Source organism: Desmodus rotundus, chromosome 1, assembly GCF_022682495.2.
Source record: "Desmodus rotundus isolate HL8 chromosome 1, HLdesRot8A.1, whole genome shotgun sequence".
NCBI classification, from domain to species: Eukaryota; Metazoa; Chordata; class Mammalia; order Chiroptera; family Phyllostomidae; genus Desmodus; species Desmodus rotundus.
The window spans coordinates 27,276,374-27,302,949 of record NC_071387.1 but is presented as its reverse complement, the minus strand read 5'-3'; the positions used below and the strand labels follow the sequence as shown (position 1 = coordinate 27,302,949).

The 26,576-nt window shown below is 36.8% G+C and overlaps 1 protein-coding gene across 4 annotated transcripts in view; it reads left to right on the top strand.

Annotated features, from left to right (window-relative positions):
* The window catches only part of INVS (inversin), a 125,402-nt gene that overhangs the window by 2,429 nt on the left and 96,397 nt on the right, over window positions 1-26,576 (top strand). For 3 of the 4 annotated variants that reach the window (XM_024560090.4, XM_024560091.4, XM_045195093.3), the window contains 2 exons: window positions 913-1,042; window positions 15,998-16,164. In XM_024560090.4, coding sequence (XP_024415858.2) covers window positions 937-1,042; window positions 15,998-16,164 — 273 coding nt within the window. In that variant the 5' untranslated portion in view covers window positions 913-936. Of the gene's footprint in view, window positions 1-912; window positions 1,043-15,997; window positions 16,165-26,576 lie in introns of those variants that run through there. The other variant, XM_024560092.3, reaches the window with a different exon arrangement.

The window sequence follows — 26,576 nt, the reverse complement described above, 5'->3', positions numbered from 1 at the left end:
ACTATTTTCCTATGCATATAATCCATTTCTAGACAGTTCTAACAGCCATATCAGATTACCAGTCTGAACAAAATTTTTTAAAATGAAATATGGTGAATCCTAATGATGTGGTATTCCAAGTGAGGTCCTAAGGTCAGGGTCTCAAGCAAGGTATCATGTCCTGGTAAACACAAGGAGACAGCAAATAAAAATTCTGCCTTTTCTCTTCATGAAAGAAAGAACTAAGTACTTTTTTTTTTCCCATCACTTTGAATACTTATCACCAGTCCGTTCTTGCCTGTAAAGTTTCTTTTGAGAAGTCAGCTGATAGTCTTATGGGGACTTCTTTGTAGGTAACTCTCTGCTGTTCTCTTGCCGCTTTAAAAAAAAAAAAAGTATTTATATTTGGAAAAAGGGAAGGAGAAGGTGAGAAACAGCAATGTGTGGTTGCCTCTCACGCACCACCAACTGGGGACCTGGCCCACAACCCAGGCATGTGCCCTGACCAGGAATCGAACCAGCACTCAGTCCACTGAGCCCCACCAGCCAGGGCAATTACTTTTATTCTCAATATCAATTCTAATGTTTAGTATCATTTGGAATCAAATTATTTGTATTAACTTAGGAAATCAAATGTGGTTTTTGGGCCCTGTGCCTAATGTTAAATAGCAAGTCTACCCCCATTTTTTTCCCTTGATAGTCCCTGGGAAGGGTCTTGGGAGCATCTAACCCCTTCATTTTAAAGATGAGCAGCTTATACAAAGGATTACCTAATTTGCCACATTATGGTGATTCTAAGAATAAGACTGCAGATTTTCTGAATCCTCATCACATAGTCTAGTAAGCCATATTTATAATATACTAATTACAGCAGATGAGACAGGTTTCAGAAGTGTTTCCTGTGTGTGCGCATGACTTAAATCATTGTTTCAGGTTGCTTCAGTTGTTGGGAAGACTATGAACAGATCGGAGAACTTGTTCTTTACTGGCTCCTCATTAGCATCCCAAGTTCATGCTGCTGCTATTAATGGAGACAAGAGTGCTCTTCACAGGCTCATCATAGGTAAGCAGTTCCTGAACTACAGAAACATTAAAGATGACTCTGTCCTAAGGAAGTTTGTTAAACTTAGTTTTAATTTGCACTGTACTATACATTTTAATGGAGATACATTATTATTTACACTTTGTTCCAGAACTTGAATGAGAAATAAATTAAGTCCTAAGACTTAAAAATATGGATTAGAATTAGGGGGAAAGTACTTGAAAAATATCTGTGTATTTGGCATTGAATCTGGATATGTATACTAAGGTGCTAAGATAATTCACCTTACATGTAATAACAGAGATCTAGAATGAGATAATAAATAATGATCTTTAACATTTAATAGATCCCGAAAGTACTAATGTTTACAAATAATTTAAATTATAATGATTTAAAATTGATTCAATATTCCCCCTGTTTTTAATTCAGTTGATTGACATTGATTCAGTGCCCTACCTAGCATACGTATCGAGATAGGTCCAAAACAGAAGTTCTAGACAGAGAGGTGAATAGGAAGAGACAATATTAAAGGACAAAATGAGTAGAATTTTTCAGAGTTGTAAAACCCACAAATTCACCTGATCATAAGTCATTAGCCCTAAATAAAATAAAAATGTATATTATTTGTGATCATTTTACACATTATGATTGATCACTTGGGTTTTTAAAATATCCACACCACTTGAACTTTCATACCTATTCTTCCAGACTTTTTTTTCACCCTACCCTACCTTTCCAGTTTCTCCAGGAACTTCTGCCCATACACTGTACTCTCTGGCTAGGCTTTCTGTTACCCAGTATGCCATGAATTTTGACTTACTTTTCTCTATGCATTTGTTTCCTCTGCTCTTTTCTACCTTCTCCCCTCTTACCTTCTTCTGTACTAAATACGTACTCTACTTATCTTTAAAGACAAACTGTTTTTGCCACATAGTGTGAAGATTTCTTTTTTCTGTTAGGAATGTTATCACCTGATAGCTCAGCTTCCTACATTCACAGTTACTCTTTGGAACTTGACATCTTCACTACCTTTGAATCAGTTATTAAAACATTCCACCATTCAGCTCACTAATGAGAACAATAGTTTTTCTCCTTTTTTTAAAGTTTTTCAAAATTTTTTATTGTATTTTTTCCTCTTACCATTTAGTTCCCTTATACTCCACTCCCCCCGCCCCATAGTCACCATACTGGTGTCCATGGCCATGAGTCCTTTTTCCTCCATCCCTCCACTCCCTTACCCTCCCTGATCCCTTAGCTGTCAGCCTGCTCTCCACAAGTCTGTCTCTATCTTGCTTGTTAGTTCAGTCTGTTCATTAGATTTCACATATGAGTGAGATCATATGGTACATATCTTTCTCTGACTGGCTTATTTCACTCAGCATGATGTTCTCTAGGCCCATCCAAACTGTGCCAGAGGATAAACTTTTCTTCTTTTTTATGGTCGAGTTCTATTCCATTGTGTAAATGCCCTGTAGTTGTTGTATCCACTCATCTACTGATGGACACTTGGGCTGCTTCCAGATCTTGGCGATTGTAATTAGTGCTGCGATAAACATAGGGGTCCTTATGTTCTTTCAAATTAGCATTTTGGGTTCCTTCAGATACACTCTCATGTTCTCAGAAGTGGGATCTCTGGGTCAAAAGGCGCATCTATTTTTAATTTTTTGAGGTATCTCCATACAGCTCTCCGTAGTGGCTGTACCAAGCTGGCTTCCAACCAACAGTGCAAAAGGGTTCCCCTTTCTCCACATCCTCACCAGCACATGTTGTTTGTTGATTTATTGATGATAGCCATTCTGACAGGTGTAAGATACATCATTTTGTGGTTTTAATTTGCATTTCTCTGATGAATAGAAAACAATAGTTTTTCAAGGTCCCTGAGACTTCCACAGTCTATTACCTTTCCCAGTTCCAACTGTCAGTCTCCTTCTGTCTTTACCTTCCCCCATATTTAGCCCTGATTCCATGGTCTATTATTAAAATCCTTCTCTTGGAAAAATTATCTTTTCTCCTCACCTTCTTTTGCATCCAGCTGTTGCAATCCCAGCTCTGGATGGACCTAAACCATCTACCTCTGCCAAGCCCTGAACAATTTAACTTTCCTGGAAGGTTGGGAACACCCTATAAATTCACGATTACTCACTTCAAATAGTCATCCAACACTTCCTGCTCGTAACACCACATTGGTCCATAATGAGCGTTTCGTACCTTCTCATTCCACCACACCTCAGACTGCCAATTCTCCCTCCCTCCGTGCTCACCTAGTGCTTTGTGCTTCCTGCAGAAAACGGAGACCTTAGGTAGGAACTCCCTCATCTTTCAGCAAGATATTTACAAATGAACCTACATCTGCCTGCCTTTCCTTCTCTCTTTCTGCTACAACAGAGCAAATACCCCTTTCTGTCAAAGGTCAGTTCTTCCACACATGCTGTGTATTCTCTTCCTTCATGTCTTCTCAGGGACCCTTGCTCCATTTTTTTAAAAAATCTGATTACTATATCTGCAACCTTTTCTTCTACCGTAATTCTTACTGTCAACATTTTAAAACATTCTATTGTCTCCATTATTTAGAAATCCCTTCTCTATTCCTTCTCTATTGCTATATCTCTCAACTTTTCTTCATAACTGTATCAGTGCACAGACTAAGCTGCTATAACAGTGACTTCAATAAGATAGAAGTGTATTTCATTCTCGTAATAGTACAAAGGTAACTGGGCGGTCTAGGGTGGTAGACATTTCTGCTTCACAGAATCATCTAGGGACACCATTAGGCCTTGTCTCTACCATTCTCAATGTGTGGCTTCCACCTCTGGGTCAAAAGCAGCTCCATTGTAGTCATAGCCCAGTCACTCAGGACGTAGACTGGATTTAGACACAGAGCCATACTTAGGACAAAAAAGGCTAAAAGAAAAGTCCTTCTCTGGATGGCATCATACCAAACCTCGGGGTGCTCAGTTTGTGAAAATACAAATCAGAGAGCAGATATGGGGGCAAGTATCACTCCTTCCCCAAACCAAGCTTCTTGAGCTGTCTGTACCTGTTGTCCCCTCTGCTTTACCACTCTCTTATTAAAGAAAGAAACATACTTTCTTATCTTGAAATAATACACATAAAGCAGTGCATAAGACTTACATGTACAATTTAACAAATAAATGTAAAGCAAACATCCATGTACCCACTCAAGAGACAGAACAGTGGTCCCCCAGAAGCCCCTGATACATCCTTCACCCACCCCTGGAGTAATGTGCTATCTTGACTTTCATGGTAATAATTACATTGTAGCTTTACCTCCTAGATATAGATCTTAGAAACTTTAGTTCTACTGTGCTTTTTTGAATTTTTTTTTTTTTGGCTAAACATCCCATGTTTACTTGTACTGAAAATTGTGTATATTGTTTTGTTATTTTCCTGCTGAAAACTCTTTAATTGCTTCCCATCGTATTTGGAAGAAAATTTAATAGTGTACCAGTACCTTTCCCCCTCTCCAACCTCACCTTTCACCACTCTCTTACTAGAAGAACTTGCTTTCTTTCCACTGCTCAATCCTGCCAAGCCCTTTCCGTCTCAGGACTTTCGCCTGAATTACTGTTCCTCCACTCGGTCTGACTAAGACTTAGTCATCTTTCAGATCTCAGCATTCAAGTCACTTCAAAGAGGCCTGCTCCAACCATCCAATCTCAGTGAATTTCCTCATTGTGTTCTCTCTTGGAACTCTGTAGCTTTCTTTCATAGAACTTGTCTCAGATTGTAACTGTATATTTACATGTATAACTCTGTCCCTCCTCTATAAGCTAGTAGCCTTCATGAGTGTCAGCAGTGTCTGTTTAACTCATCACTGCATCTGCAAAATCCGGCACAGTACTTGGCACATGGCAGGCACATGAGAAATATTTGTTAAAGGAGTGAATAAATATTATAATCGTTCTCTTATGTATCTTACCTTCTAAGAAGTCTATAATCATCTTGAGGGCTGGGATTAAATGTGCATTGAGTTGAAATGAATTGAATGAATTGAGAGGCAAGTTAGGACTAAATTCCAAAGGGGAAAAAAATTAAGTCAGAATACCTAAGAGAAAATATCTTATAAAATGAATCCTTTATTATTTTAATGAAAAGTATACTTTTGAAAGGAAACAGAATATGCATTATATTGTAAATTAAAAATGCTTAACACAGGCTCAGTCATACAAATTAACTAGTGTATTACATAGTAAAACTTGAAATAATTCCTATAATTTTATATCCTGAAAGGAAAAAAATCCAACGGAAAACAAACAAACAAACAAAACGATGATGTGAAACCAGTGTAAAGCTGATAGATTTATTTTTAAATTGGTTGCCTGAATTTTCTATTATTTTGCCTCATCACTGACTTTGAGCTGTAACACAGCTCATCTTTAAGAATTCTTCCATTATGTTTTCTGTGCAAAAACAGTAATACCTTTGCTCTGCGTTATTTCCCAACATTTGTATTTTCCTACTAAAATAATAACTTTCTCAGGATGACAGCTGGGGTGAGGAGAGGTTAGAGGATAGAGAGGGATTGAGCAAAAAGGAAAAGGGACTCATGGACATGGACAACAGTGTGGTGACTGCTGAGGGGAGAGGGGATAAGGGGACTAAATGGTAATGGGGAAAAAATACAATCAAGAGTAAATTAAAAAATAACTTTTATCTTAAGCTTCAGTGTATCTTACATAATATTCTTTTATGTAGCATGTTTCTTTTTGCTAAACTAGTACCATAGTACTACAGATGAATTATGTTTTTCTTGAGTCTTTGCTCACCAACTGTTCAGTGAATTCATTCACTTTAGCATTTTCTATTTCCCCTTCTCTGTTTCCATGGAGAAGTATGTCAGTGATGTGTTTGCTTCCATAGAAACAGATGAGCATCTCTTTCTACATACACAGCTAATTAAATCGAACACTTTCTGTACTGCCCAGTTTCCTGGAGGAGTATTAAAGAGCCTTTCCCTAAGTGAGACATCATTTTAGTAGCAATTTTTAGTGTTTACCCAATACAATAGATTAATGTTTTAACATAACTCATTACATCCTAGATTCAGATGAATTAGAGCTCTATCCTGGGCCCTAAAACTATAAACATATGTAGTAATATCCTTATATGCTATGGCTATCATTTATAGATATGCAGCTTCTTCTCTTGACATCAACCTCAAATAATTTGAATGAATACCAGAGATAGAGTTGATAACAATATTTAGTAGATTCAATCTAATACTGTACAATGTAGTATAGTAGAAAGGATATGGATTTTCGAGTCAGACAGACCTGAGTTTTGAGTTCTGGCTTTGTCATTTATTAGTTGTATTAACTTGGCTAAGCCCCTTCATCTTTTTGAACATGTTTCTTCATCTGTAAACTATAGATTATAATACTCTGCTTATGTGAGAATTAAATGAGATAATGACTGTGAAACATCTGGGGCAACTTTATTACTACTATATTGTATATTTGAAGGTTTCTAAGAGAGGAGATCTCGAAAGTCCTCATCACAAGAAAAAATAATTGTACCTAAGTGTGGTGATGCAACAAAGAACAATACTGCTCTCTTTGTGAAAAACAAACGAAATCATGTGCAAATATGCGCAGTGTGTAGGGTTGATGTTGTCACTGTTGCTGACAGTGTTTGGGGTGGGTGGCGGTGGGTGAGTGACCGGGCGGCACCGTTCTGATTCTGCCACAGTGTTTTCCCCCATCCAAGTTCATTGCGAGTGTGTCTCTCAGGATCGTTTCCTCTCTTTGTTTTTGACATCTCCCTTACACAGGAGTTAGCTATGGCAAGGAGCCTTATAAGTGGTAGAGTAGTGGCATCTTTCAGGCTATTTCTTCCTTTACCTCAACCCTGACCCCAAATGTTTTATAAATGCTTCCTTAATACATATGTATATCAATATACTCACATGTATATGTATCCATACTAATAACAGTAATAAAATTAAGCAACATTTACAAAGGGATGTTATATGTGCCAGGCATGGTATTAAGTGTTTTGCAACTTATTAACTCATTTAATAGCGAAGCACTACAAAGAGTTTCAGGTACTACTGTTACCCTCATTTCACATGTGAGGAAACTGAGGCTAGAGAGATTAAGTAACTTCTCTAAGAAGTAGCAGAACTAAGGTTGAAGCCTGGAAGTCTAATTCCAAACGCATGTTTTCAAATACTAAACAATGAGCTAATACTATATTCCTGAAGACATGCACATTCAGGTGTACGAATGCACAGGGGATGAGATAAGAAAGAAACCCCAATGAGGTCTAAACCTGACTGGTGAACTTAATGGTTATCTGGATTGGATTTTTCTTAACTTTTTTTTTTGAACTACAGGCCCTTTTGGCAATCTGGTAAAGCTTATGGCCCTTCTCAGAACTATGCTTTTAAGAGCTTAAATATAATATATAGGAATCCAAAGAAAATCAGTTATATTGAAATATAGTTATCAAAGTATTTTTAAATTATGATATAGCAATATATCTATAATCACTTCTTAACCATTAAACAGCAAGATCTAGAGGCAGATCTAACAACTATGAACATTTCAAAATATCCGTAAGTGTAAATGATATATGAAGATACCACAACAATTATAATGAGGTAATATGTAAAAAATATTTTATAAAATCTCAAGTGTCTTCAAAATATATGTTATTCTCATTTTATATTTTAGGACACTAAAATTTAGAAGTGAAGAAATTTCGTTGTAGAGCTTACAACTGCCAAGTTGAGAGTCAAACCAAATCTTTCGATTATGAATCCTATCTTCCTTCCACTGTGCCTATGTTGCCTTTACAACAATAAGCAGATACTTTGTAAGTGACCACAGTTGCCTTCCCACGATTAGGACAGTACAAAGATGTGACGTAAGAAATGGGTAAAAGCAGATGGAGTGCATCTTTGATGCCACACAAAGGTGACATTTCAGATCAAACAAATAAGACATCAGTAAAGAGTGCTGGATTTACTTGTGTTGGAGAGTATGGCACCATAGCTATTGTATAGACTGGCACAACTGTCATTGCAAGTGACAGTCACTTCCTCTAACTATTAGAGTTGGAGCTCTGGTGTCTGCCCATAAGAGTCCATTAACCATACAGACTCCTCCGCTCCAACTAGCCTTAAAATAACTGAATGCAGTAGAGCAGAGGCTTTCCCTTCATGGTTCCAGCCCAGCTTTCTGAGCTGTGCTCCGGCTGAGCACATGCAGAATGCCAGCCCCAGTTAAGCAAGCACCAATTGGCCACGGACTAGAGGCTAGCTCTACCGTTGCCAGAATAATTAAAACAGCACAGCACACTAGCCAGCTGCTTTCTATATTAGCTGCCCCTGAAGGAAATGCAAATTTAAGTGCCTGCCACCTAGTATATATTAGTTTACATCAAAAACCCTGCATTTCTACAACTTGTTGCAGTTACCAAACACTTCCAAACAAATCATTTCACTCAGACATCAAAATAAGCAATTGTGTGGGCTGGGCAGGTATTGGCTGAATCTTATAATTGAAGAAACTAAGAAAGGTGGTAGGGTAGGTAGATAAAGGCACAGGCCTCTCTTAGCCAGGAAGCTGAGAGCCTGATGGGATCCTCATCACTCAGAATCAAACAGGATCGAAGTGAGGCTGAGTGCTGCTTGCTCTTTTTTTCTTCTTCTTTTTAAATTTAATCTTTATTTTTTTCTAATCATGAATAGGGGATACATGCCTTCAGTTTCCTCAAATACACAAATGTTTGCCTTAGCAGCACAACACATCAAATGGATGACATAACCCAATTTAATCTTTTCTGTTGGGAAGTGTAAATAACCAGTTACACAGAAACAAAGTATGCCCCGGATCGAAGAGAGGGTTGAAGTTTCCTGTATATAACCAGTTACACAGAAACAAAGTATGCCCCGGATCGAAGAGAGGGTTGAAGTTTCCTGTATATTACAGCAGACTTGGGAACAGCATAGCAATTGGCCTAAAATGCTATGTCTTAGGTGGTAGAGTTAACTATTAACCCCATGGTGCTGACTTCACTTTGGCCTTGAGAAGCTTCATCAGTTAGGATTATCCCAGTATGTGATGATTGCCTCCATCTCTCAACAACTGTACATGAGACCCCAGTTCCTGAATCTTCTCCCTTACTACAGCGTCCAAAGAGGAATCGCACACACTTCAGGGGAAAATTATACTACGAAGTGCTGCCATCTTGCTAATACTAGGTACTGCTAATTGCTTAACACTAACAAATAAGATGCTGGTAGAGAGAGTTGTTTAGTCTTGAAAAGCAACCAGACACTAGCCTTATTGTCGCATATTTTCTATAAGTATCGTTTGAACTCCAGGAGGGCTCAAACGATAAAAGGAATGTGCTCTACCTATAATACACTTTAGTTTGGGAAACAATTTTGGGTTTAAATGAGTCCTTATCTATAAATGCAATGACAGAATCTCTGGAATCTTCTGGGTTCTGTATGGAGGCCCTTATGGACAACATAGTACTAGCAGTTTTACCTCTCGGAAGACTTGTGCACAGTGGCTTCTAATACCACACATGCTGAATCACACGAAAACTTGCCGTATATCTCAAAACCAAGATGTTGAAAAAGAACACTTGCCTCCTCCAGGAAGAAATCTGAATATATTTGTAAAGCTCTTTTAAATTTCAAGAACCATGACCTTTCTTGCTTTATTACCAATATACATAGAAACACGGATTAGCAAAGTGAGTTATCTGAAAAGCTACAAAGTACTTCTGGGTCCCAATATATCCAAGATTGAAATATATATTGAAATATTTAGACGTAAAACAGTAGCTTAATTATAGGCACAAAACAAGTCGGACAGAAATGCGACACCTCTTTCCTCATCTAACATTTATATTTCCCCAAAGAAAATATTTTATTTGGTCAGTTTTCTTCCCCTATTAGCAGAGTTCATGCTAAAACACCTTAAAAGTAACTGGCCTTTCTCCACATCTCTGCCAACACTTGTGTGTTGATTTATTGATGCTAGCCATTCTGACAGGTATGAGATGATGTCTCATTGTGGTTTTGATTTGCATTTCTCTGCTTATTAGTGAAGTTTAGCAACTTTTCATATGTCTATTGGCCATCTGTATGTCTTTATTGGAGAAGTGTTTATTCAGATCTTTTGTCCAATTTTTAATTGGGTGGTTTGTTTTTCTGGTGTTGTCTGAATTCTTTATAAATTTTGGGTATTAACCCCTTATCTGATGTATCATTGGCAAATATTATATCTTCTCCCATTCAATAGGATGTCTTTTCATTTTGTTGATAGTTTCCCTTGATGTGCAAAAGCTTTTTGGAAAGTACATGATTGTCTAACCACTGTGCTGTATATCTGAAACTAATGCAGAATACCATTGAACGTAACCTATAACTGAAAAATGAAAGAAATTAAGATAAAATTGTCATTACTTGTCTGAAAAATTGTAACTGGCTTCCCTTATTCTCAACTCATATGCGATTGCCCTCAGCTAGTATATGAATACTTGACCACTACCTGTGATGACAGCAGCAAAAATTTCTCACTTAAAGTGCATGGCAGGAGCCATGCCTCTTTTGTTGTTTTTCTTGTCAAGTAAAGGTTATTGAGGTGTAACACGGTAAATATTGTAAACCTGACCTGTGTGATGTGCAGTTATTTAATTTTAATGAATGTATAGTCATGCAATCTCCACCACCATCGAGATATAGAACAAGTCCATCCACCCCAAGTTCACATGTCAGCCCCTGCTGGCTGTCTGTCCCTCGAGTTTACCTGTTCCAGAATGCCATGTAAGTGAATCATACAATAGGGAACCTTGAGACTGAGGTTTTTACTTAATGCATCTGAGGTTTTTTCCCCCATGTTCTTGAGTGGATCAGGAATAGTTCATTTGTTTTTATTGTGGAGCAGTGTTCTGTTGTGTGGGTATACTACAGTTTATCTTGTCATTCTTCAAGATCATTTGAGATATTTCTAGTTTTTAGCAATTACAAATGGAGCTTCCATAAACATCCACATACAGGTTTTGATGTGAAAATAAGTTTTCATGCTTCCATCTGCCCTGTGTAAACACCTAGAAGAGAGATGATTGGGTCATGTTGTAATGCCATAGTAACTAACTCAATAAGACTGACAGTTTTCCTTAGTGGCTGAACCATTTTGTATTCCTACCAGTGATGCCTGAGATTTCTAGTTGTTCTACATCCTCACCAGCATTTGGTATTATCAGGTTTGTTTTGATTTTGTTTTTGTTTTATCCATTCTGATAAATGTTGTAATGGTATCACATTGTGGTTTGAATTTGTATTTCCCTGTGTGTTACAACATTTTTTTCTTATGCCTATTTGGTGAAAAGTCTGTTCAGACCTTTTACCCATCTCTTAATTACATTATCTGTCTTTTTATTGTTCATTTCTAAGAATTCTTTATTCTGGGTAGAAGGCTTTATCAGACATATGTTTTACAAATATTTTCTATTTGTGGCTTATCCTTTAGTTTTCTTAGTAATCTCTTTCAAAGAGTTTTTAATTTAGGTGAAATCCAATTTATTAATTTTTAATGGATTGTTCTTTGGTATCATATCTAAGAAATCTTTGTCTAACCCAAGATCACATAGATTTTTCAGTTTCATTTGCTTCTAAAGCTTTTACGTAGTTACAGGGTTTTACATTTAAATTTATGATTGATTTTTACATAATTTTTGTACATGGTGAAAAGTTTAGATTAAGAGTTTTGGGTTTGTTTCTTTTTTGTTTTTGCATATATAGATGTCCAGCACCATTTATTTAATAGACTATCCATTGGTTTGCCTTTGCATTTTTGTCAAAAATCAGTTGATCATATCTGCTGCTGTATTTTCAGTTCTATCTTTTTTACAGTGAACTTTTTAATTTTTATTATTTTTATTGTATTTTTTCCATTACCATTTATACTCCTTATAACCCACCCCTCCCCCCGCAATCACCACACTGTTGTCCATGTCCATGAGTCCTTTTTCCTTTTTGCTCCCTCCCTCCACCCCCTCCCTTCCCCTCCCCCATAGCTGTCATCCTGTTCTATCTGCATACTGATCTGTATGTCTGGTTTTTTGCCATTTCACTTAAATTGTGATTTTATTTATTATTTATAGCATTGCCTTATTTTCCTTTTAATGTCTGTAGGCTCCTTAGTGATGTCCCACTTTTGTTCTTGATATCAGAAATTTCTCTATGCTCTGTTTTTAATGATCAATTTGATCAGAGATTCATTAATTTTATTGGTATTTTCTAAGGACCAACTTTTAGCTGTGTTGGTTTTTCTCTAGCATTTTTCTGATTTTAATTTCATTGATCTCTGCTCTTATCTCATTATGTACTTCCTCTGCTTCTTTGGGTTAAATTTGTTCTCTTTTTTAGTGTGTATATTGTGTTGATATTCTAATACAAGTATTCAATGCTGTGTATTTCCTTCTAAGCTCTCCACATGTGTACGATAGGAACCTTATAACGGTATGTTTATTTTCATTTATTTAATTTTTAAAAATTTCCCTTGAGATTTTATCTCTAACCCATGGATTATCTATGTGTTAATTCCCAAATATTCAATGATTTCCCACTATCTTTCTGTTACTGATTTCTAGTTTAATTATGTTATTGTCAGATAACATACTTTGTATGATTTCACCTCTTTAAATCTGTTAACATTAGTTTTATGACCTTATATATGGTCTATTTTGGAGAATATTCCATGGGCATTTTGAAAGACTGTCTGGCTATCATTGGGTGACATGTTCAGTAAATATCAGTTATATTTTAGTTCTTTATCCTTGCTGATTTTCATTCAGTGATCCAAGTAAGAGAGGGGGATTGAAGTTACCAAACTAATTATAAGCTTTTCAAGTTTTCTTTCAATTCTATCAGGTTTTGCTGCCTGTATTTTGCAGACTATAGTTTGGTATGCACACATAGAATTGTTATGTGTTCTTGATGAATTGACCCTTTTATCATTATATAATGTTTTTATCTGTTTCTGCTGATTGTCTCTTCTCTGGTCTACTTTATCAGATATTAGCATAATCACTCCAGCGTTCTTTTGATTAGTGTTTGTTTACATGATATATTTGCTTATTCTTTTACTTTTAACCTACTTATATCATTTTATTTCAGGTGAGTTGCTTATAAATGGCATATAATTGGGTACCTTGTTTTTTTTTTAATCCTCACCTGAGGATATGTTTATTGATTTTAGAGAGAGAGGAAGGGGAGAGGGGGTATGGAGAGAGAGACATCAGTGTGAGAGAAATGTAGATTGGTTGCCTTTTGCACACTCCCCCACCCCCTGCCCCCAACTGGGGATCAAACCTGCAACCTAGGTAGTGCCCTCACTGGGAATTGAACCTGCAGGCTTTTTGTGTATGGGACACCACTCCAGCCGACTGAGGCATACCTGGCCAGGGCAGTTAGGTCCTCATTTTCAAACCTATCTCTCTTTTTATTATTGTGTTCATACAATTTACCTTTAATGTAATTATTAATGTTAGGATTTAAAATTTTGAATTTATTATGTGTTTACTGTTCGCTCCCTCTGTTTTTTATTTTTCTTGTTTCTCTTTTTGTTCTTTCTCTGCATTTCTTGAATGTTGTAGTATTCTGTCTTACTTTTTGTAGTAAGGCTTTTTGTAACAGCTTCATTGAAATTCACCATACATACATACCATATAGTTAACCAATTTAAGGTGTATTTTTCAATGGTTTTTGTATATTCACAGAGTTGCACAAACATCACCACAATTGATTTTAGAACAATTCCATTTCCTCCAAAAGAAACCCTATATCCTTTAGCTATGACCCCTCAACCTCAGCCCTAGGCAAGCACTGGATGTAGAATTCTGGGTTGACAGCTCTTTCCTCTCCCCCCACCCTCCCCACTTGAAAAATATTGTGCCATTGCTTTCTGGTTCTATAGATGCTCGTGAGAAACATACTGTCATTTGAATTGTTGCTCTCCTATAGGTAATGTGTTGTTTCTCTCTGGCTGCTTTCATGATTTTTTCCTTTATCTTTAGTTTTCAGAATTGATTGTGACTGAGTCATCACAGATCCCTTTGGGTTTATTTTGTTTGAACTTTTCTCAGCTTCTTAGATCTTTAGGTTTGTGTGTTTCACCAAGTATGGGCCATTCCCAGCCGCTATTCCTTCAAATATATTTTCAGCCCTTCCTTCTTTTTCCTCTTTTTCTGTGATGATATGAATGGTAGATACTTTGTTCTTGTCCCACAGTGACCTGAGACTCTGTTGATTCCCTCTCTTTCGAACTTTTCTATCAGTTGTTCAGATTGAATGATGTCTGTTGGTCTATAACAAGTTCATTGATTTTTTTTCTCTGTCATTTCTGTTCTACTACTGATCCTGCTCGATAAAGTTTTTATTTTTTTGGTTATTTACTTACTTATTTATTAAATATTTACCATTCTAAGCTTTTCATTTGGTTCATCTTTTACATTTTCTTTCCTTGCTGAGACTTCCTGTGTGTTTCTGTTTGTTTCAGTAGTGTTCATAGTGGTTTGTCAGATCTTTTTTATCATAGTTGCTTTAAAAACCCTTGTCAGATAATTCTAATATCTGTATCATGACAGTGTTGGTGCCTGTCAATTATCTTTTTTTATAAAAGTAAATATTTTCCTGGCTCTTGGTTTATCTCATAATTTTAGGTTATGTCGTATATATTTTGTATATGATATTATGAGACTCCAGATCCTACTTAAATCTCCTATTTTAGTAGACTGACAATCTATTTAGGTTTGAATGAATATTTTGTTCCAATTCTGTGGACCGTGATTCAAATTTCAAGTTATTCTTTTTGAGCTTTGCAAGGCTGTTCACATCACTGCCATGCAAACCATGCCATTTTAGAACCTGGCCAGTATTCCACCCGGAGTTCAGGTCTCAGAGGGTTTTCCAGTTTGATGCTGGTCAATGTCACACATGAGCTGCTCGGAGTTGTCCACGACGTCATGCACCTATTTAAAGGATTGCTCTCTTCAGCTTCCTCCTCTCCACGGTACTCCTCCACACTCTAGTTTGGAAGGGATCAAATACCACCTCATTGCCATCCTTTGCTAATTTGGGGCACAATGTCCATGGAGCGCAATGGCTCATAGGACTCCTCCCCACAGTTGCTGTAGTACTCAGCCAGGAGGAAAGGAATTGCGGTTTCCCTCGTTGAATGTGCTTTGAGTAGAGCAGGTACAGTCAAAAGAGTTCACCCCTGCAGGGCTACCCTCTTCCCAATCTTTAGACTGGGAGAATAGGCAGCTCGGGGAATTTTGTGTCTGTGCCTAGTAGTGTCTCTGGTGGACTGTCTTAGCACCCAGACTGGATATATACAAGAGGCAAAAAACCAAAACAAAAACCTTCAGGGAGCTCACCATCAGGTTGTTCTTGGCGTTTCATAGTTCTCTATAATCAGTCTCTCTTCTTTTCTCCACTTTTCATATATTTTTTCCTGGAGGATCAGGGCAGTACACACTTGCTCCATATTGTTTAAAACACAAAGCCAGCCGTGATTCATTTTTGTATCTCTCAAGAACATACCACATCACCTACTGTATGGCCTGCCCTAAGCGTTTGTTGGCAAAAGAAAAGAGTGAGGAAGGAAACTTAGTTGCTTCACATCTCACAATGTTAATTTAGCATAACATGGTAGTTAAGAATATGGCCTTTAGAGTCAACAGTCATTTTGAATTTTAGCTCTACCACCTACTTTCAATGTAATGTAAACAAATTCCTTTACTTCTCTGAGTTTCAGTTTCCTATCATATCGGGATGGAAATATTTATCTGATAGGGTCAGTAAAAATGAGGTAATATATTTAATGTGTTTAGCACAGTGCTTGATAAACACTCAGTAAATGTAGTTCCTAATCATATTAGTAATAACAACAGCAATTATCAAATGTCACCATCTGTTTCTTTTACTCATAGGAAACGCTGCCCTTAAAGACAAAGAAGATCAATTTGGGAGAACACCACTTATGTACTGTGTGTTGGCTGACAGACTGGACTGTGCAGATGCCCTCCTGAAGGCAGGAGCAGATGTTAACAAAACTGACCATAGCCAGAGAACAGCCCTCCATCTTGCAGCTCAAAAGGTGAGACATAAAATTACTTTGAAGTATAAATGTGTTGTGTGGTAGTTATTACATGGTGCGTGGAACTGTGCAATGGACAGATGATACAGAAATCACAAGTATATGACTCTTAGTTTCCTATGTTTTCTCTACAAATAGTCTTAAAACTGCCGATAGTAGAGCACAAATAACCATCAGTAGCTACTTTCACTCATCCAAGTTTCTCGAACAGTAGATTTTATTTTATGATCTAAAGTTAAGTCAGAGAAAAGGAATAAAAAGCAATGTACAATATAATTGAACTATATTACGAATGGAAAAAAGCAATTAACAAACAAAAAAACCCCACTAAGATGTTAATAGTGGTTGGGTTTAAGTATTGGGAATATTAGGAATTTGTGTACTTTCCACTGTAGTCTCCCCTAAAATAAGGGGCACTTAAGGGGCATAACAGAAATTTATTTTCTGAATATGTTTTCACCTTTTTAAAAATCAAAAACTGTATCGCCTATTTAAATGATTTCAAAAAATAAAAATGGGAAGTTTCAAATTTATTTAAAGATCTTTGTGCCTGAAAACTATTTCCCCACCATAAAATTTTGATCTATAAAATATATTTCTAGTGCCTGGTGTTTTTCTTTATATTATTTTAGACTTACTTTTTGTGTACAAAGCAATAAAATTAGGTAGATCAAGCAGAAACTAATATTGGAGTTATTTCCCATTAAAAAGTGGACCAGATATAGCATATTAATTGAAGGGTTAGAAAAATGCCTTTTCATTAGTTGAATACATAAACAGAGACTGACATTAAGATATACTGCCAGATATGCCAGCTATATGTTAGGTCTGTCAGGTTATTTCCAAAGTTATTGCTTTTGAATTTGCTTTTCACTATAGTAATTTTACAAACATCTCTCTCATTTTCAATCTCACTTTTAACTACTACTCAGGTACTTACAACCTTTCCCCTAGACTTGTCCGCTGTTAAAATTATTCATTCAGGAAGGGTAATTCCATTTAACTTGTTTTCATAAAATAAACATTTCAGACTGGGAATAGCCCCAATATTAAGACTTTGATAGATCTTTTAAAATTGTGATTCATTTAGGTTTAAAACTCAACTTCAAAAAGGTTGATTGGAGGAGACTAACTTCATATCAGTGGATCATGTGGGGAAAATGAGTATCTAAGCTGACGATCCCACAGTGAGACATTTTTGTAGAGGTGTAAAATGAAAGGGGAGAAAGGGGAGGAGTGCGCACCCAGCCATGCCGGCGTAGCTGTGTGTCTCTTCACAGGATGCAGGGCCTTATTTTCTTTCGCCCTTTGTTTTGCCTTTATTTGCTTAATTGTGATTTTTTAAATGTCAAGGAATAAATAGAACTATGATTTACATGTCACAATTTACATAGCTGACTTCATAAATAACAAGTTTCATGTTCTTTCGGCTATCTGATAATTATGCATTTCCCATCTCTGTGCTGCAGTTTGTTTTTCTGTGTTGCCAAAAGCAGTAATATATCTTTAGGCGATCCTAGCATGGGTAGAGTTTCCAGAATAAGGTTGGTAATAATTCTTTAGCACTCTGTCTGTGCGTGTCAGACCTGGGTATTACGTTTGATCTTGTGCTTCGTACAAAAACACCATTATTAAGAAACCAAAGCGTGCATAGATGAGGAAGGAATAAGATGGTGCAAGGTTTAGAAACAATGTTCGCAGAATAGTTGTAAATGACATACGTTCCGGGTCTGCAGCACACCCTGCCTCTGAGCAGACACAGCCACAAACTCTCTTTGGAGAAAACCTCTTCACCTTAAACTTCTAGGATTCCCTCATCTTACAACAGATCAAATATGATCCACAGTGAAACACATGAGGAAGCAATCTACCATGAGTAAGAGCAAAAATGATATGCAGATTTATTCCATCAAAAACATTAGATATTGCCATCATTAGAAACACAGTATAAAATAACCATTGATGGAATGTTTAAAGATATAAAAAAAGAAATCAGAAAAATGAGCAACCCATAAGAAACTTTCATAACGAGGCATAAGTTCTGACCATAACCACTTATTTTAGAACAACCCATCTGCCAAAAACATCTCTCAAAACTGAACAAAATATATACAGTGCATTGTTTGAAGGCATTGAAAACAGTCAGAATAAGTAATATCTAAGAAACTGCAATCATTCAGAGAAGGGAAGCGTGTGAAATTAGCTCCACATTTATTCTGAGTTTTTCCTTAAGGCATTTTCCAAATTGGAGTTCAAAAGAATACAACCCAAGCAGGAAACTGTAATCTCCGTAGGCTGAGAAACCCAGGTAGCACTTGGAGCTGGCAGTGTGCTGGGTCTTGAAGGGCAAAGTCCTGGACAGAAGGGAACTGCAGGGAAGGAAGTCAAAAATCTGGGTACAGACTCCTCACAAATTATTAGCAGATTCCTAAACTGTGCTTTTATAGGGTGAGGTTCTCAAAACCCAGCAGTAAACAATAGCTGGGAGACTAAAGAGCTAAGCAGACATTGATTTAAAATTATACTATATTTTCAAGTCTTTTACGATATAACAAATAATTTTTGTGTAGGGATCCATCCATTAACATTTTAAGACATATGAATAACCAATTTTCTCAGGACAACCTACCTCATTAATTTTCAGGCATTTAGTACCTGATGTGGGCTCGTGCCAGGCTTTTGTACTATGTACTTCACATGCTTTTATTTTTTAATTACATTTTTAAAATGAAGGGTCCTGACTACTCGGGAGCCACTTAGGAAATATGAAAATAAAAGTTACATGGTCACGGTACTTAGGGAGACTAATAGGGCAACTCAAGCTACTTTGAAAGAAGAGAGTAGAGTTCCATAGAAAGCTATGTAGAGAGGAAGAGTTAGGTCCAAGAGACATATTTGTGGAGGTAGAACTGTTCATTCAGTAAGTAGTTACCAAATGCCTACTATGTAGCCATGACCGTGTATCTAGAGAGATTATTGAAAAATAAATCACGTATGTCTACTGTAATTAAGGATCGTCAGTACCGAACCTCTCTGATAGATAGATATCAAATATTCTTTTCAGGTATTGCCTATCCACTAAATTCTGTCATCTGCGAACTCAGAAGTGTGCCATTTATGTAATCATCAACATTCATGTATATGTGCATGCATTCGTTCATTCCACATGTTAAAACTGTGACTGTGTAACAGGTACTGTGCTAGGCCTTGGAATACAAAAAGGTGAAAGACATGATTCCTGCTCTTAACATGTTTGCAAAGATCATGGGTAAATATATCAAGTGATAATTAAAGTTGGTCTGTCTACCTTACAATACCAGATTGTTTTATAAAATATCAATAGCCACAACATATAAATAGTCATTGTTATTATTATTGACCTGAAGAGCAACCATTCTCATATGTTTTTTGGTTTTGCTTTTTCTTTTTTTTTTTTCGATAGCGAACTATATTATGTTATCTTTCTTGAGGCTAGTTAGTAGGAAAAACTCACGTTCCCATAGCGTTCCGTTCATATCTCTGTCAGGGCCCCTTTATCCTGTACTGTCTTTAGTGCTTACTTGTCTCTTTCCTGCTAGATTAGAGCTCCAGGCAAGAACCTCATTTTATTTATTTTTGAATCTCCCCAGAATCTAACACATTGTCTGATGTATCTTGGTTGAATGAATGAATATATATTATGTTACTTATATTGAAAGTTATTATTAATACAAATGCTAGACATTTTGTTTGCTAGAAACATTCATCCACTTTCAAAATACATATATGGGAAAATCTTATTTAACTGTGGTGATTGGCTCAGTTATTTTGACACATACTTACTTCTCTGGAAACAAATTGCTGTTAGTCCAAGCAGCCAGGAAAATGGTACCCATGAGAATAAAATTAATCTCAATATACTGAACATCTGCATCTAATTTGTTTCTCATTTAGTACCCTCAGTTTAATCCAAGAAAGCAATCAGTCATACCTTTCCCGGGTTTCTTACAAAAGATATGTAATTGTTGGGAATGTTTTGCTCCAGGGAAGCCACTATTTCTCTGACTGCTACAGATACATTTATTGTTAATAAGGGTCAAAAAACTTTAGCAGTCTTACTAAATGCTCATAGTTATGCATTTTTAATCTTCCAGGAGGTTACTAATTTGTCTTCAAGAAGATTAAGTTTATACACTTTGAAAAATTATATCATGTTAAATACAAAGATTAAAGAAGCTTCAGGTTATAGTTTGGGTTTTGTTTTTTTCTTTTTTAAATCACAAACAATTCTCTATTCATCAATGAAAACTTATTATTAATCATCAGTTTTCAAAATATGTTATTTCTATGTCAACGATTTACCAAAATTAAAGGAGCAGAATAGAATACCTCTGAAACTCCCATTCTTTATTTTATCCTGAAGTTCCCAAACAAGCATCAAGTTTGTCCCCTTCCAATCTGTAAACCTGTCCTCTGGTTTTCCAGTTTAGAAACTGGTTTCAAATATTTATGATCTTACATTCAAATGAGTGTTCCAACCAAAACCAGAGTTGGTCTATTTTAAAACAAATCTGAGAATTGAAATCAAAACCTCTCTGTCCTTTAATGCTTTGATTGTTCTTAGTGTCCTTCTACTTGCATGGAGGAAGTTTACAGTCACAAGGAACAACACAGCAACACATCTTGATTGAAATCACTACTTTGAAATTTTCTAACATAGCTCTAGTAAGGAAAAAATATTTACTTTTATTGTTGCTTCATAGCAGTTAGAATAGTTGAATTATCTTTTATATATATGTGTAAGCTGAGGTATAGTTTGAGTTCTTCAAGGCCACTTTGTTACTTGTAGAGTCAGGAATTAGCTTGTTTTCATGGTTTCCAGCTCAGTGCTCCTGATAAAGCTTCACTGACAGAGAAATTACATGCTCCTCTGAAGCTTACTTTCTCAGACTCTGGTTCTGACCTAGAGTAATTCCCAAATCCAGTTTCCCAGTCAAGACCCCAAAGAAGTACCTGAGGGTTTCTTTCTCATGGGCCGGATTCAAAATTTGGGCTGAGAGCTTCTGCCTCTAGGTTCAGTGTTTTTTCTTTATGATGTAATACCTCTCAAACACAGTAGACCAGCCTTGCAGATTATATTTTAAAGTCTACATGGCTTGCAGAATTTTGTTTTGAACATGATCACATGTGTTACAACCATATTCATCTTCTAATCATCTTTATTCACTGATCCCCACTTTTACTAAGTCATAAAAATACAAGCATCTGCTCTCCATGAATAGGTTAGAGATCCCCACAAGCCTAGATTCCCATGGAAACCAATCAAAAGCTAAAAGGAAAAGAAAGAGTATTTATTGAATTTCTCTGAGACCTACAGCTTGTTTTTCATTAGAGTCATGCTGATCTCTTTTAAACTCTGGGCCTGGGCCAGTGAATATTTTTACAGCTGATAAAAAGGAACTTAAGATCCACTTACGTTCATTTAAACCTTCAAAAATTAATTTTGTACATAACATTATGAGGGAGGAACAAAATTTTCTCTACCCTTCTAGGTTTTTCTGCCTGGTCTAATTAAATTTACATGAGACAGATTAACAAGAGAAAATAACCAAACTTAATTATATATGTATGGGAACCCCACATACTTGAGAGAGTCAGATGGAAAGTTAAAATGAGGTATATATGTTATCCGGAGCTAAGGATGAGGTAAGGTACCTTGGGGCTTCAGAGGGGAGGAAGGTCATTCTCAGGGTTAGAGCAGATGTGCAGTAATTAGAAGTTTGCCCGGCCATATAGATAAATCATTGAAAGTTCCTTCTGGCAATAAATCTTATTATGGGCAAGGCCGCAAATTTAAATTCTTTAAGGGAAAGGTAAAAACTTCTCATGAGCCCACAGTGCTTTGATTGCCTTTAGCCCAAAATAACTCACATGGAAAAGTGGCACATGTTGGAGAGGCCTGTTCCGAACCCCTTCAGCATCAGTTCTAAAGAAAATCTGATCATTGATTTGCTAATTACCTTCTTATGTCATAAGACCATATTTGTCCACATAATTTCCTCTTTTTCTTCTATTCCTATTTTACTGTTGTACAGAGAGTGAGAAGGAATCAGGGCCTACTGTTCCTGTGGAGTGAATTTTGTCAGCCCCTGGGCACAGCACTCCCCTCTGATCAAACATCGGGCCCCGATACCTCCTTTGACTGTTAAGCTTTTACAAAGCTCAAATAATAATTTACTAATATGATAACAGAAATATAACCAAAATACCGAAGTAAGGGAACTCAAGAAAGCCAGGAGGAGGCAACTGGGGAGAGCAGGTTGTAAATTTGAATAAGGTCATCAAAATCATCTTCATTGAAATGTTGACATTGGAAGGAAGACTTGAAGGAGATGAGGAAGTTAGCCATGTAATATGGCTGAAGGAAGAACTTTTTTGTTCCAGGCAGAAGGAACAGTCAGAACAAACACCTTATAATGGGAGCATGCCTGGAATGTTTGGGGAGTAACAAGGAGGCCAATGTGGTTGTCATGAGCGAGCAAGGGCAGAGCAGTAGGTGATGAGGACGTGAAAGAAATGGTTGCCAGATATTGTAGGGCCTTTTGGCCACCGTTAGGTATATGTTTTTACTGTGAATGTGATGAGAAGGCATTGGAAGATTCTGAGCAAAGGATATTCTGACATATATCTTAACATTGTAATTGTCCTGGCCAAGTGAAGAAATGTTTCTCCAGTTTTACTCTGACCTATTCATTCTTCTCATAATAGCTTTCAAGTCTCCTTCCCATCCTAGTCCCTTTTACCCTATATGCACACAGTTGCTTAAATTCCCCTGAAATAAGACACCTGGTGTAGAATACAATGTCAGTTGATCTGATGACCATTAACATTTTGGCAGCCAAATACAGTTGATTCACGTTTAAGATTTTTCAAATAAGATCTCGAAGTCTGTTTTATGCTTGATACTGCTTAAACTAATCCTGTATTCATACTATTTTGGTTTGGGACCCAAGTGTAGCATCTTATTGTATCCATATTTAATCATTTCTTTGAACTTCCCAGACTTAGAGTTTACCATTACCTCCTTTGTTCCTCCGGTACCTACGTACTCAACCACTGTTATGTCACCTATCACACTGAAACATATTTAGTTGTGTACACACTTGATTTCCCCACAGACAATGAACATATTAATATCAGGATGAGTGGCATAGTCATCTCTTTATTTCACTGCCTAGTGCATAACCAATACCCAGTTAATGCTTGGTGAACTGAACTGGGTTCATCGTGCAAGCTGTCAGGGTCCTCTTGATTCTCGAATCTGTCATTCAGTATAGCTGTCATTTCTCCCACGTGTGAGTCACCAGAATTTTTATTCTAGTCTTTGATATCAAAATAGATCCTGCCTGCAGAAAAGTGTAAGCATTGAAACACTGCTCCTAAAATTAGTTTCACCAATTTAAAATACTATTTTATTCTTTCTTTCTTTATACTTGTCTAAATAATGTCATCAGTGGTAATTAGGTCTCTTGAAAATTTCATATAATCTATCAGAGTCCACTTGTTTGCCATTCCAGTTCTGACGTATATGAAATTCATTTATTGTTCAACAAATACATTTTTAGTATTAAGTATGTTTTGGGCATTATACTATTTATATGACAAGGTCCTTCTGGAAAAATTCCATCCATTGTTAATATAACAAGAACAGTTTGCATGAATTGATGTCACCTGGCAGCCAAGGAGAGTGGCCTGGAATGCACATATGTGAAAAATGACAACTTCACTGTACTAGTCAGTGGGGGTGGTAGATACTGTTGAGTGAGCATGTGTACTGGGTAGCCATCGCATTCAAAATGACTGAGCAAGTAGAGCAATGAATCTACATCAGATTTTGCATTAAGCTTGAATAATCTTCCATGGAAACTATTCGGATGATTCAGAAGGCCACAGCTATGGGCATCTGGTGATTGGTAGCTTCATCATGACAATGTGCCCGCTCATGCATCACATCTCGTGCAGAGCTTCTTGGTAAAACAAATCACCCAGGCGACTCAGCCCCACCACAGCCCAGATTTGGTGCCCTGCACCAAAGATTTTGGTTTTTCCCTAAACTAAAATCACCTTCGAAAGGGAAGAGATTTCAGACTGACAATGAGATTGACGAAAATACAACAGGGCAGCTGATGGCGATTGGGAGAACTGTGTGAGGTCCTACGGTGCCTACTTTGAAGGGACTGAAGTGTCATTGTCCTATGTACAATGTTTCTTATATCTTGTGTCTTCTTCAGTAAATGTCTCTATTGTTCATATTACATGGCTGGATACTTCCTGGAGAGACCTTGTATATCTTGAAATATTAAATTCAACCTGTGTGTAAACATTTAAAGTCTTTCAGATTCTGAATCATCATGAAATTAATATTTCAGCAATAAAACTAGTCATTTTCAAAAAAATGTGTTGAGAATACTCAGTTTATCCCAACCAATTTTAAATTTCACAAGACATGGTTTATATCTTTTAAAAATTTTTATTCACATCCTTTCTATCTCTTTGTGATTCATCAGCCTAACTCTGCAAACCATTTGTTAGGAATTTGAGCTAAAATATCAGATTGTACTTATAAACTTCTAGCCATGCAGGTAACTGTTTGGTGGTTTCATTTGCAGGTTGTAAGCTAATGTAACCTGCGTGTGTATTTCTGTGTTTGTGTGTACATGTGCACACAGGTGCATGCTTTACATTGTTATTTAATTGAATGGTAAGGTACATATATATCGAATGTTAAATATGCCATGAAGGTTCATGATGCACAGTCTGGGACTGGGGAAAACCTTCCATCTGTGAACCAAAGCATAGAAGCAATAGGAAAAAGACTAATACATATGCCTACATAAAAATAAGAAAGACTTTTCCCTCCCAGAAAACATCATAAGCAAATAAAAAGAAGACAAACTGGGAAACAATATTTGCAAGTTCTATAGTTGACAAAGGGTTAATATACCTAATAACTAAATGGAAAAGAAAAAGACCAGTGACTAAAAAACGAGTGCAAGAGATATGAACAGATAGTTCACCAAAGAAAGGAAATGCAAGTGGTCCTTGAGTATGTGAAAATATGCTCAACATTGTTTGGCATAAGAGAAATGCAAGTTAAAATTACGATGAGATCATGCTTTTCATCTGTCAGATTGGCAAAAGTCAAAAAGTTTGACAATGTGCTCTGATGACGAAACTGTTGCTGGAGGGAATGAAAAATGATACCACCTGTATGGAGGAGGGAATCTTAACAATATCCAGCAAAATTAACTAGAATATGCATTTGCCTTTGACTCAATATTTTCTCTCCTAGGAATCTGTGCCAAACAGATAGTAATGAAAAATAAATGATGCATGCACAAAGCTCTTTAATTGCAGTGGAATTAAATAGTGTTATATTTACACAGTGGAATACTATGTAGCTATAAAAAGTAATGCAAAATATTTTATATCTCCTAAACTGCACTCCCATAGATGTCCTGTTGTCCTCTATCTATGAGTCTGCCTATTTTACTGGTTTGTTCATTTTGTTCATTAAGTCCACATATGAGTGAAATCATATGATATTTGTTTTCTCTGACTGTCTTATTTCTTTTCTTTTTTTTAATCTTGTTTTTTTTGACATATTTATTGATTATGCTATTACAGTTGTCCCATTTCCGCCCCTTCACTCCACTCCATCCTGCCCACGCCCTCCCTCCCACATTCCCCCCTATAGTTCATGTCCATGGGTCATACTTATAAGTTCTTTGGCTTCTACATTTCCTACACTATTCTTGCCCTCCCCCTGTCTATTTTCCACCTGTCATTTATGCTATTTATTCTCTGTACCTTCCCCCCCTCTCTCCCCCTCCCAATCCCCTATTGATAACCCTCCATGTGATCTTTATTTTTTATTGATTATGCTATTACAGTCTTCCCAATTTTTTCCTCCTTTATCCCCCCTCCACCCTGATACCCCAACCCTCCAGCATTCCCCACACCCTTAGTTCATGTCCATGGGTTGTACATATAAGTTCTTTGTCTGACTGGCTTATTTCACTTAGCAGAATGTTCTTCAGGCCCATTCATGCTGTAACAAAGGGTAAACTTTTCTTCTTTTTTACAGCCAAGTTCTATTCTGTTGTGTAAATGTCCCATAGTTGTTTTATCCACTCATCTCTTGATGGACACCTGGGCTGTTTCCATATCTTGGCGATTGTAAATAATGCTTAATGAACATAGAGGTGCTTATGTTCTTTCGAATTAGTGTTTTGGGTCCCTTCGGATATATTCCCAGAAGTGGGATCACGGGTCAAAAGGCAGATCCATTTTTAATTTTTTGAGGTGTCTGCATGCTGCTTTCCACAGTGGCTGCTCCATTCTGCATTCCCACCAACAGTGCAAAAGGGTTC